This window comes from Pipra filicauda, unplaced genomic scaffold (assembly GCF_003945595.2).
Source record: "Pipra filicauda isolate LSUMZ 115617 unplaced genomic scaffold, ASM394559v2 scaffold172_size1731463_pilon, whole genome shotgun sequence".
In the NCBI taxonomy this organism is placed as follows: Eukaryota; Metazoa; Chordata; class Aves; order Passeriformes; family Pipridae; genus Pipra; species Pipra filicauda.
Genome location: NW_024104240.1, coordinates 854,104 through 866,753, shown reverse-complemented (window position 1 = coordinate 866,753; position 12,650 = coordinate 854,104). Strand labels below are relative to the sequence as shown.

At 60.8% G+C, this 12,650-nt stretch overlaps 1 protein-coding gene across 1 annotated transcript; it reads left to right on the top strand.

Moving 5' to 3' along the window:
• Positions 1-2,585: 2,585 nt before the first annotated feature.
• LOC113992023 (arginyl aminopeptidase) lies at positions 2,586-10,608 on the top strand. Its single transcript, XM_027728872.2, has 11 exons — positions 2,586-2,993; positions 3,432-3,572; positions 4,860-5,008; positions 5,564-5,680; positions 5,800-6,035; positions 6,856-6,969; positions 7,370-7,482; positions 7,824-7,932; positions 8,527-8,751; positions 9,336-9,478; positions 10,341-10,608. The coding sequence occupies exons 1-11, from the start codon at positions 2,592-2,594 to the stop codon at positions 10,503-10,505; spliced, it is 1,914 nt and encodes a 637-aa protein (XP_027584673.1). The 5' UTR covers positions 2,586-2,591; the 3' UTR covers positions 10,506-10,608.
• The last annotated feature ends 2,042 nt before the right edge of the window (positions 10,609-12,650 follow it).

Below are 12,650 nucleotides of genomic sequence, written 5' to 3'. Positions count from 1 at the left end.
AAGAGTCACGCCGGCACACACACGCGCTGAGTCTTTACCGCTTCCCTGCCGCGGGGTGATGGCACCTCCATGTCCCACGGGGACACGGCCCGGGATGAAGTCAGCTCAAAGTTTTCCCTCTGTCCTGTGCCATCCCAGTTTGGCTGCAACATTCCTGGCTCCAAGGAGCCTGGGGATGCTCCATTACCCCAGGTGGTGCAGTGGTGATCCACCTGGGGTGGTAGAGGATACCCATGGGAAGCACCCATGGGTGCCTACAGCCCAGCAGCACCTTCCCCTGTCGAAAAGGGAGGGCAGAGACCTGGATCTGCCGGCGCTGACCTGCTCTGCCTGAGGAGAGAAGATGTGGGGCAGCACAACATGCTTTTTTGACAGCCCCATGCCTCGGTTTCCCCCATCACCCATTTCAGCAGTATCCGTGCCTCAGTTTCCCTGTCACCCTCTGTTGGTCATTCTGTGCTCCCCGGGGGCTGGACAGGGGACACACCTGCTTTTGGCACTGCGATGTTTTCCTGCAGCCCCCCTCTGCCGGGAATGGGGATTGAGGGTGTCCAGGGCACACCGGGACACAGGAATTTGCCAGCCTAGACACGCTGCAGCTCCCACTGCTGAAACAGGACCCCCGCGGAGAGGCGGGAACATTGGGGGTCTCAGGAGAGGGGACATGGGGGGCTGCCACTAGTGCCAGGCAGTGCCAGCTCCTACAGCAGCTGCCTGTCCCCTCCCGGTCCCTATAAGCACGTCCCCCAAGTCACCACTCGTCCCCGCAGCACGACCACATCTCCTCGGTCCCCAACGGGTTGTTTCCCGTCATCTGCTGCCCGCAGCTCCCCTTGTCACCCTGGGGTGCGCTCCCCTTGTCACCCTGGTCCCCGACGGGGCGTTCCCCATCACCGCTAATCCCCACCCGTTGCCCCTTCTGTGAACGCCGGTCCCAGCAGTATGTCCCACATCACTCCGACCCCACGGGATGTCCCCAGCGTCATCGACGGTCCCCGTCGAGGTGTTCCCTATCAGGGCCGGTCTCCACCGGGGTGTCCCTCGTGCCTTCCAGGGCCACACAGGATGGCCCCCACCACCCCCTGTCCCCGGCGCGGTGTCCCCCGTGTCTCCCCACTCCCAGTGGGGTGTCCCCCGTGTCTCCCCGGAGCACACCCTCCCCGGCCCCAGTCCCGGTCCCGGTGCCCCGCTCACCGCTCGCTCGCCCCGTCCCGCCGCGGCCCCGCGGGCAGCGCCCGGAGCCGCCGCCGGTCGCGCAGTGACAGCGGGGCCGGGGACCCGCGCGGGCCGGGCCGGGCGAGCGGGGGAGGAGTCGCGCAGGCCCGTGCCCGGCCCCGCCGCTCCGGCCGCCCGGGGATGCCTGCCCCGGCCCCCGGCCCCCAGACCCTTGACCCCCGGTCCCCCAGCCCAGAGAGGCGGGTGCGGGGCCGCCCCTGCCCCGCTCGGTCCCTCGGGGCGGCCTTGCCCTGTCCCCGGTGCCCTGATGCCGCTCGGCTGCCAAGACGCGGCGCTTGGACTCGGCGGCAGAGCCTGAGTCGGGGAAACCCCATAGACCCACCCCCGGATCCCCCGCGGACCACCCCCCCCGGATTCCCTATGGATCCCATATGGACGCCCAGAGGCATTGGCTTCTCGATCCTATCCGTATCTCCCCATTAATTCCTCCGCAGGGTTATCCTTAGATCCCCTCCCCATGGATCCTGACACTGTCCCCATCATGGACTCTCTCCCCGGATTCCCCATGGACCCCTGCGGATTTCTTATGGACCCCAGACCCATAACTCCCCCCATAGTTCCCTCCTTATGGCCCTCCCTGACTCCTCCGCTCCACGCGACCCCCGGCCCTGGATCCCCTTCCCATGAATCTCGACATGGTCCCCCCCGGATCACTCCTGGATCCCCCACAGATTACCTACGGATCCCCTATGGATCCCCGACCCCTGGACACACTCCCACACACAGTGGATCCCTCTCTATATCCCCACGGACACCCCAAGGGGTTTCCCCGTTCCCAACCCCTCCCCATGGATCCCAGTATGGACCCTCTAATGGATCCCATTTGGATCCTCCTATCAGGGATGCCCCGCCATGAATTCCCTTGACCCACGGATTTCCAGCCTCTGGATCCTCCCCTCCCTATCCCCCATGGCTCTCCCCCCATAGATCCTCCTAGATCCCTCGCCCCAAAGAATTCCAGCTTGGGTCAGCCCAACCCATGGACTCCCCGCTCCTCCCAGATTCCCACCGGATCCCCCATAGGTCCCTCGTAGATCCCCCTATATCTGCCTGCCATAGATCCCCCACCCATGGATCCCCCCACAGATCCCCCTCCATCCCCCTGCCACGGATCCCCCTGCCATGGATTTTCCATGGATTCTCCCCATGGATTCCCCCCATGGATTTCCCCCATGGATTTCCCCCCCTGGATTCCCCCCATGGATTCCCCTCCATCCCCCACCCATGGATCCCCCCACAGACCCCCCCATCCTTGTATCCCCGCCCTTCCCCGCATCCCCGCCCGCGGCCGCCCCGTCCCCGCCCCCGGCCGCTCTGTCCCTCCCGCGGGCGGGTCCCGCCCTCCCGGCGCGGCGATGGCGGCCCCGGTGCGGGCCGTGGCCCCGGTGCGGGACGCGGCCTCGGCGAGCAGCGCGGGCCCGTGGTCGCTGCGGCACCTGGACCTGGAGCTGCGCGTGTCCTTCGCGGCCGCGGGCGCGGGGCGGGTGCGGGGCCGCGCGCGGCTGGAGCTGCGCTGCGAGCGGGACGGGGCGGGCGCGGAGCTGCGGCTGGACGCGCACCCCTCGCTGTCCGTGAGCCGCGCCGCGCTCCTGCCGCCCCCCGGGGGGCCCGGGGACCCCGCCGGGCAGGCGCTGCCCGTGGAGAGCCGGCCCTTCGCCAGCTACGGCAGCGCCCTGCACATCGCCCTGCCCCAGCCCCCCCGCGCCGGGCAGCTGCTCACCCTCCTCATCGACTACGAGGCGGGCGAGGGGCCCGGGGTGAGCGGGGGGACACCGCGGGATAGCGGGCCCCCGGGGGAAGGGGGGGACACAGGGCCGGGGGAAGGGGGGAGACACTGGGCCCGGTGAGAAGGGGGGACAGCGGGGACACTGAGTCCAGAGCGAATGGGGGGACACTGGGCCCGAGGAGAGGGTGGGACAGCGGGTTACATTGCGTCCAGGGTGAGCAGGGGGACACCGGCCCCGGGGGGAGGAGACACCGGGCCCAAGGAGTGACAGGGGGATGGAGGGGACACTGGGTGCAGGGGGAGGGGGAGGACACCGGGTGTGGACTGGGGGCCACCAGACCCCGGGGGAACTGCAGGAGGACCCAGGGGACACCAGGCCTGGGGTGGGCAGAGCTCCCCCCGTGAGAAGTCCCTTCCCAGCTCCCTCTGAAGGGAGCAGCCCCTCAGCAGGGTCTCTGTCCCTACCCAGGTGTGCTGGCTGGCCCCCGAGCAGACAGCGGGGAAGCAGAAACCCTACATGTACACGCAGGGCCAGGCCGTCCTCAACAGGTCCTTCTTCCCCTGCTTCGACACCCCCTCGGTCAAGTTCACCTACTCAGCCACCGTGAAGGTAAGGGGAGCCCTGGGAGCTGCCCCAGCTGTTCTGAGGGCAGGAACACCTCTGCTCTGGACACAAGCTGGGAGGGCTGGAGCTGTTCAGCCCGGAGAAGAGAAGGCTTCAGGCAGACCTTAGAGCCCAGGGGTACTCCTGCCTCTCCCCAGCCGCACTGCTGGGCTCCACAGTGTGTGGTGACTGGGAGTTGACCAAAATACTCGATGCTTGCTGCCAAAATATCATTGAGTTGTTGGGATCAACTCACTGTTTAACCTCTCTGCTCTCCTCATACTGCTGCATTTCCCTAAGAAATTCCTCTCATTATCACAGAACCCCTAGTTTTGCCCCATAGCAGCCCAAGGCTGGTGGGATTCCCTCTCCTGGCATTTGTAGCAGCAGGAGCGTGACTGGGACGAGCCAAGTTGGGGGGACACAGCTGGAGGAGGGCGGTGATGCTGGGCTGTGCTGGATCCTGGTGGTGGTGCTGGGGCTGCCAAACTTTCAGGATGGAAGGAGCAGCTGCTGGTCCCCAAAGACAGGACTAAATAATCCAGATTCCCTCCTTGCCTGTGGGTGGGCACGTGGTGACACCAGCACTGGGCCACTCCGGTGTGCCGGCCTGCTGTGGGCCATGGAAGCTGCTGTGTGATGCCAATCCAGTGTCAATGGCGTGGGGTGGCATCAGCTGGCAATGCTGGAATTGATTTATTTTACCTCTTGCTCTAATTTCTCTCCTTAAAACTTTGGCAGAACCCCTTGCGCCCCACAGGCTGAGCATGGGGCTGGGCTGTCACAGGCCCCCAGCCTGATGCTCTGTACCAAAAAAACTTTATTCACTGTGTAGCTCACCCCATTTTTGGGATGGGGGCCACTGGATCAGTTACCCTGGGCTCAGCCCAGGCCAGTGGATCGGCCACGAGTTCTGTGCTGGCTTGGGAACAGGAAAAACGAGTTGTTGTGCAAGAACCGGGAGGGGAGCCTGCAGCTCTGGGATCTGCATCCTCTGCCCTTCCACACCTGCAACTTCAGCGTTTCCTTATCTCCTGGCACCTCGTGGGGCAGCTCCAGGTGTCCTGGTGTTGCACTCAGCTGAGTGATGCTTGTTGCAGGGATGTAGCCAGGATCCCGGGTGGGAGCTCGGGGCCTTCCTGCTCTGCTCCGCTCCGCAAAACCTGCAGTGCCCATGGACCTGGCCCCTTCAGTGCTGGGACACCTTTGCCATCAGACATGTCCCCACTGGGTCAGCTGACCTCCCACTCTGTACATTATGGATCTTGTGGATGTTTTTATCCACGTGTCCAGGTCCCCGAGGGCTTCACGGCTGTGATGAGTGCCACGAGCTGGGAGAAGCAGAAGGATAATACCTTTGTCTTCAAGATGTCCCAGCCGATCCCCTCCTACCTGATCGCTCTGGTTGTCGGAGACATTGTGTCTGCTGACGTTGGCCCAAGGTAAGGGGCTCAAGAGGAGACCCCAGTGCTATCCCTGGCTGTGGGAGCTGCATGGTGGAGCTCCCATGGCAGGCACTTCTGCTTCTCCCTGCTCCGTGGGGCTCTGGAGTGCAGAGACACCAGCCATGAGCATGACCCAGTCAGTCCCTGTCTGTGTCACCAGACTGTGGGTCTGAGGGTGAGGGTCCTTCTCACTCTGGAAAGTGAGGAGAAGCCTTGGTGCCATGTCCCCTCATCTTTGGGGGTATCTCTGCCTCTGCTCATCTTATCCCACACGTAAATGAAGGCAGTGGGTCCCCATGCACGGAGGGTCCTCATCTCCTCACAAGGCCGGTGCTTTTTCAGTTCTCGCCTGCCACCACGGCCATATAAAAACCCTTTGACATTCAGACAAGGAAAGAAATTCACAGCAGTTTGCACTGTCAGCCTCTTTTGCTGCCTTTATCAGCAGGTTTATATTTTTCTGTGGAATAAACTTGTGCAGTTTCTGTCTGATGAAGCAACAGGGTGAAAGTCCCCTAATGGTTAAACTTCCTCTTCTCCATGCTTGGCCAGGAGCCGTGTCTGGGCCGAGCCCTGCCTGATCGAGGCTGCCAAGAAGGAGTACGATGGGGTGATTGAGGAGTTCCTGGTGGTTGGAGAGAAACTCTTTGGACCTTATGTTTGGGGCAGGTATGGCTGGAAAGTACCTGAAGGACCTGGTTCCCCAGGGCTGGGGAGGGAGTGTCCCTCCATCCCCAGCCCTGCCCTCAGGAGGAGGGGGGAGGTCTGAGCCAAGCCTTCCCCGGCAGGTACGACATCCTGTTCATGCCACCCTCCTTCCCCTTCGGTGGGATGGAGAACCCTTGCCTCACCTTCGTCACGCCGTGCCTGCTGGCCGGGGACCGCTCGCTGGTGGACGTCATCATCCACGAGATCTCCCACAGCTGGTTCGGCAACCTGGTCACCAACGCCTCGTGGGGCGAGTTCTGGCTCAACGAGGGCTTCACCATGTACGCCCAGAGGCGCATCTCCACCGAGGTCTACGGTGCGTGGCCGTGCCTGGCCCAGGGGTGCTGAGCCCTTGCACGGGTGCTGAGACCTGGGTGGGTCTGTGGTCTGTGCCCTCAGGGCTCAGGGCGTCCCTCCAAATGCTGCATCTTGAAAGAGGGGAAGGGCAGCAGCTGCAAGTGCCATGGAGGTTTCTGTGATTGAAAAAGAGTAGGTTTAGATTAGATATTGGGAAGAAATTCTTGGCTCTGAGGGTAGTTGGGCACTGGAATGGGTTGCTGAGAGAAGCTTGGCTGCCCAGTCCCTGGAAGTGTTCAAGGCCAGGTTGGATGGGACTTGGAACCACCTGGTCTAGAGGAAAGTGTCCCTGCCTATGGCAGGAGGTGGAATGAGGTGGGCTTTAAGGTCCCTTCCAACCCAAACCATTTTATGATTTCTGCTGGCAGCAGAATTGCCTTCACTCTGAGATGACAGATCCTCTCAGCCCCTGCCGGGGATGTGGACACTGTCCTTGCCCAGCCTCCCCTTCCTCTTCCTCCCTCAGCTCCCTCGTGGAGCTGATACCAGCCCCCCGAGCTCCCCCCTGGACTCACAGTCCTGTCCAGCAGCTCGAGTGTCCCAGCACCATTTACTGCGTCTGGGTGAATTTAAGTGGCTCTAACAACCTCTCAGTGACCTGGGCTGGCTTGCCCCATGCTTCTCTGCAGCCCTGCTGTCCCAATGCCGTATTTATTGGTTTCCTCCTCTCCCAGCTCATACGCTGATGCCGTTTCTCTCCTGTCACAGCACCCACTGTGATCACAGTGCACAGGGGTCTGGTCGGGGTCCCTGAACGCCTCCTGCTTGTCTCTGCCCAGGTTTGCCCTACACCTGCCTGGAGGCTGCCACGGGAAGGGCCCTCTTGCGCCAGCACATGGATGCCACAGGGGAGGACCATCCGCTCAACAAGCTGCGGGTGGTGATTGAGCCAGGTGTGTGGGGCAGGGGTGTGGTGATTGAGCCAGGTGTGTGGGGCAGGGGTGTGGTGATTGAGCCAGGTGTGTGGGGCAGGGGTGTGGTGATTGAGCCAGGTGTGTGGGGCAAGGGTGTGGTGATTGAGCCAGGTGTGTGGGGCAAGGGTGTGGTGATTGAGCCAGGTGTGTGGGGTGTCCCTGCTGCTGCCAGGGGAGGGGGACAGCGAGGGCTGGGGTGGGGGTGCCCTGCTGGGGTGTTCCATGGCTGGCAGTAAAACTGGCGTGGGTGGTGGGACCTGGGTGAGGTGGGATGGGACTGGCTGCACCCAGCTCAGAAGGGGGAATCTTGGTGCACACCAGGGCTGCGTGGTTTTGCAGGTGGGCAGAGGGTTTCTGAGGGGTTTTTGCCTTTTTCTAGGTATCAATCCAGATGATACATACAACGAGACGCCCTACGAGAAGGGGTACTGCTTTGTCAGCTACTTGGCCCATCTGGTGGGCGACCAGAGCAAGTTCGATGCCTTCCTCCAGGTGGGTGTGACGAGGTACCAGTTCTCCAAAACTGTTCTCCAAAACCTCACAGCAGGAAGCCAGGGCACAGCAGGACCCTGGGAAGGACAGGCTGAGCAGGGTGGCTGGGGAGAGGAAGAGGAGGAGGGAAACAGAAATGTTAGCAGGGGAATGAGATGAAAACAGAGCTTGGCCTTGTGCTGGCAGCAGGTGCTGAGAGTGCTCAAGGGTATCCCAAGGGCTGGGCAGCCCCTGTGAGGCACGGGGGTTCGAATGGGCTCCTCGATGAGATGGAGCAAGGGAGGGCTGGGCAGCAGTGCCAGGGTGAGTGTGTCTGGCATCACCCCTGTCTGTCCCTGCAGGCCTACGTGAACCGGTTCAAGTTCCAGAGCATCACCGCAGATGACACCCTCGCGTTCTTCCTGGAGTACTTCCCAGAGCTGAAGAAGAAGGGTGTGGACTCCATCCCAGGTCAGTGCAGTGCTGTCCTGGCCAGAGAACTGGGGTTGCCACTTTGCAGACCGGCACCTGCAGGTGTCAGACCCACCCGTGTCCCTGCAGACTCTGTGCACGTCCCTTTGTGTGTTTTACTGGAGATGCTGCTGGCCCTGGCTCTGACAGAGAAGGCAGGGCACTGGCCAGCTGGGATCAGGCACTAGCCCAGGCTTGAGTGTGTGCCAGCTCAGCCTGATTCTTTTTCCATCCAAAGCCAGTCCCTGCTCTGTGCTCTAGTGCTGTTTCATGGGGTTTCCATGACTCAGCCTGGTGAGTCTGGTGAGCCCTGGGATCAGGCCCAGCCACCGCCCTGGGCTCAGCCCAGCCTTGCTGGAGATCCAGGCTTGGCAGGAGCTTTCCATGCTGGAGCCAGCTCATCCTGCCAGCAGCAACAGGGCTGATAACCACAAGCACACCCTGAGCCTGGGGTGGTTGAACAGCCTCACCCCGTTAGTCTCTGGTGGTCACTGTCCTTGGGCAAGTTTGGTGGTGCTGGGGACGCCCTGGGAGAAGGCACCTGGCGTCGGGCTCAGGGAACTGCTCCCAGCTCTCCCTCCCACCTTGGTGCAGGGTTTGAGTTTGACCGCTGGCTGAACACGCCGGGCTGGCCGCCCTACCTGCCTGACCTGTCGCCGGGGCAGCAGCTGATGAAGCCGGCAGAGGAGCTGGCAGAGCTCTGGGCAGCCGACGGCTTGAACATGGAGGCCATTGAAGCCGTGGACATCATGGGCTGGAGGACGTACCAGCTGGTCTATTTCCTGGATCAGGTCCTGCAGAAATCCCCCTTGCCCGAAGGTGAGGGCCAGGTGCCCAAAGGAGACCCAGGGTGACAAGCCCCAGTGAAGCCTCATGGCTGAGGACATGAGGACGTGTCAGTGGGACACATGAATGTGTGGCCATCAGCCCATCTCCGATTTCTGTGCGGGTCCTGGTGTCAGGGAATCCTCAGTCGGAGTGGTGGGGGATGGAGAGCCCGAGGAGGTGTGTCCCTGGATGTATGAGGACGTGTGCAGTGGCAGGAAGGAACCCTGCTGTCCCCAGCCTGGCTCGGCTGTGCTGTCACCTCCCCATGTCACCTCTTTGCTGAGGGATCTCCCCCCACTTCGTGCTGGCCTCCCAAGCCACTGGCACGTGGCTCTGCAGAACTGCATGGCCTGGGAGGCCCAACATGGGCACCTTCCTGCCCAGAGCCAGCAAGTGCATGGGGTTCTCCAGAGCTGGGGGTGTGGAGGCCTCAGGAGGGTCCAGGATTGACCAAGGCTGGGAGGATTCCAGAGGATTTTCAGTACAGCTGGGATGGGCTCACAGGGTTCCCTGGGAGCAGGGGTGGGGAGCTGGGACAGAGCCCCATGGGGATGGTGAGCACTCCCCTCTCACAGGCAACGTGGAAAGGCTGAGCAAGATGTACCCCAAGATCTCCAAGGCCCAGAACGCTGAGCTGCGACTGCGCTGGTGTCAGATCGTCCTCAAGAACAACCTGGAGGCCGAGTACAGCAAAGTCAAGGATTTCCTGCACAGCCAGGTTTGTCCCTGGGCAGTGGTGGCTGTGCCCAGCAGTGTGCCAGTGGGGAGAGATGGGCATGGGGTACAGGGTGTCAGAGGGCCAGGGTTTGACTCTTGCTCATGATAGTCCCGCAGAATGGTTTGGGTTGGGAGGGATCTCAAAACTCATCTCCTTCCACCCCCTGCCATGGGCAGGGACACCTTCCACTAGACCAGGTTTTGCTCCAAGCTCCATCCAACTTGGCCTTGGACACTTCCAGGGATGGGGCAGCCACAGCTTCTCTGGGCAACCTGTGCCAGGGCCTCACCACTCCCACAGGGAAGAATTTCTTCCCAATCTCCCATCTAACCCTGCCCTCTGGCAGTGGGAAGCCATTCCCCCTTGTCCTGTCACTCCTGACACTTGTCCCAGGTCCCTCTCCAGCTCTCCTGGAGCTCCTTTAGGCACTGGAAGGGGCTCTAAGGTCTCCCAGGAGCCTTCTCTTCTCCAGGCCGAACACCCTCAGCTCTCCCAGCCTGGCTCCAGAGCAGAGGGGCTCCAGCCCTTGCAGCATCTCTGTGGCCTCCTCAGGTCCATGCATGTCCTGTGCTGGAGACCCCAGAGCTGGACACAGTTCCACTGTGCCATTCACAGATATTTTGCAGACTATTCTGAGCTGGAAGGGACCCACAAGGATCATTGAGTCCAACTCTTAAGTGAATGGCCCGTACAGGGATCAAACACAAACCTTGTTGCTATTCCTGTGTGCTCTCTCCCTGGCCAGGAGTGGGGCGATGCTGGAGGCATTGTGCTGGGGACAGGGGGGATGTGGGGCTCCTGGGGCTTCACCCCCCTGGATCCAGGGAGGAGTTTGGGGTGTAACCCCCCTCTGTCTCCACAGGGAAAGCAGAAGTACACACTGCCCCTGTACCGGGCCATGTGGGGCGGGTCGGAGGCCACCCGGGCCCTGGCCATGGAGACCTTCTCTGCCACGGCCCCCCAGCTCCACGTCAACGTCCAAAACTATGTGAAGAAGATCTTGGGCTTGCAGGTGGCAGAGGCCTAAGGCAGCCTGGGCTCCGCTCCCTCTGCCCGTGTTCCCAGTGGCAGGACCTCAGTGCCTCCCCCTCACTGCACATTTCCTTATTAAAATGTGTAATTTTTTTTTCTCTGTTTGTGTTTTTCCTGTTCCCCACGAGCCATGGGCTGCCTTAGCGTGACTCCCTGCTCCTCTTCCTGGGCTCCAGGCTGGTGCCCAAGGAGTGGACCCTGCCAGCCCTGCTCTGGGCTGTGCAGGGCACTCTGGGACACTGCTGGCTTCTCCTGGTGCTGGCACTGGAGGGACAGGCCTCGCCTTGTTGCCTGCAGGGCTGGAGAAGCCCATGGCCCTGATCCACACCAATCCTTTCTGAGTTCTTGCCAAGCTGTTCCAGGTCCTGTGTGGCAGTGGGGACACGGGGACCTGGTGCAGGGTGGCAAAACTGGGACCTGCTGGCTCCAGTGCTCTGGGGTGCTGCACAGGCAGAGCAGGAGCTGGGCATTGCTTCTCCTCCTTGCTCTTCACCTGCCATGGCACCTGCCCCCCACCCCAGCACAGGGGGGCTCACGGTGGGGTGGGGGAAGGGGGTGCTTCTGCTCTCCTCCCAGCTGTCCCCTGAAGGGTTTAAAGAGCCAGTGTGGCCTACATATTGTGGAGACTGTGGGAATAGACAAAGTTGGACAGCCACGCTGTTCCTTATTCCTTATAGAACATAGGGATATGAGCACTCCCCAAAATTCCAGTACAAAACTGCCCAAGGTTGCATGAACACCAGGGAGCCTGCTGGCCATAAAAGCCCCTGAGGTGGCAATAACAAGAACACCCAACTGCCCTGGAAAGCTCACATGACCCCCACAGTGTGTGCTGACCCCTACACCACCTCCCATCCTGCAATCCCTTAAGAAACTCGGGGTGTCCTCTTGGCGGGGGGTGTGTGCACGATCTCACCACCCTGCACAACAGCAGCCCAGGAGCAAATCACAGTAGGCCACAAGTTTTCAAACACTAAATCTCTGACCCCACTGTGGTCTCTAGAGCCAAGACTCAGCCCAAACCACCCCCAAAGCCAAGACACCCGCAGTTACCATGCACTTTTCCTCACAGGTTGGCTCAGGAGGGAGCTCCAAAGCCCAAACAGTTTGAGAAATTGGAGTCAAGGGGGTATGTTTGAAACCAGCCTGTTTGGCCCGAGAGAATGAGGCTTTCCTGGGCAATGGGTGTCCTCTAGTGGATCAGCATTGCTGGAAATGACTTGGACCATTTTTAGAAGTCGCAGTGGAGAACTTTTCTCCAGCTGCAGATCTGGTTTCCCAGGGAACACAGAGCCTGTTGATACAATTAACGTGACCTCGGAAAAGAGACTTCACTACCTATGAGGCATCTGGAAACAATCCCTCTGGTTTAAATGGTGCCCTTGGCTCTCAAAAGCACCTATCATGTCTGATCTGACTCACCTGAACAAGCCACCAGTGAGACAAACTGGGTGGTCCCTAAAGCACTTCCCTTGGATTAAATAAGTGACACGTTCTCCACTGCACTGACTGCAGTGCCCTCGGCACACCGGAGCACACACAGGCCTGTTATGGGATGCTGAAGAGGAGCTCACAACTGGTACTGCTTCACTGAATGAAAATCTTGGCTGCAAGGGTGGGAATGCAGGGGCTGGGAGCTGCACAACTTGGAAGGGATCCTCCAGTGCTCCAGCCATTCCCACCAGCCAAGCAGAGAGCAGCTCCTTTGTGCAGCTGGAGGCAGGACAAGGTCTTGATTTCCAGCTTGTTGCTCCCTCCCGGGGCTGCCCTGGGAGCTCTGGGCAGGGCTAGGACAGTTCCACCAGCAGACACTTCACCAACACCAGCTCTCTGGTGCTCCCCAACCAACATCATCCAGCAGTGGGGAGAGGTGAAGCTCCTCTCCTCTCTGCTCTGCAGCATGGGAAGCATCCCACATGGAGCTGGGGGCTGGAAGGGAACTGCAGCTGCTCCTGCATGGGCTGGGAAGGGCACTCTGCCTTCACTCACCTTCCTGCAAAGGCAGCGGCTCACAGAGACACTTCAATATAAAATTGGTAACAAGATGTAACACACTTATTTTTAACAACGTAACCTTCATCAAGCTCGGAACATTTTTTGCCTAATTTTTTCCAAAATGAAAGCCAAGTCAGCCATGAAA

Bases quoted from the DNA above. Each gene is read 5' to 3' on its own strand.
- LOC113992023 (XM_027728872.2), top strand. From the start codon at position 2,592: ATGGCGGCCCCGGTGCGGGCCGTGGCCCCGGTGCGGGACGCGGCCTCG. The intron at 7,483-7,823 runs GTGGGTGTGACG...CTGTCCCTGCAG, and splicing joins AGTTCGATGCCTTCCTCCAG to GCCTACGTGAACCGGTTCAA. The intron at 7,933-8,526 runs GTCAGTGCAGTG...ACCTTGGTGCAG, and splicing joins GGGTGTGGACTCCATCCCAG to GGTTTGAGTTTGACCGCTGG.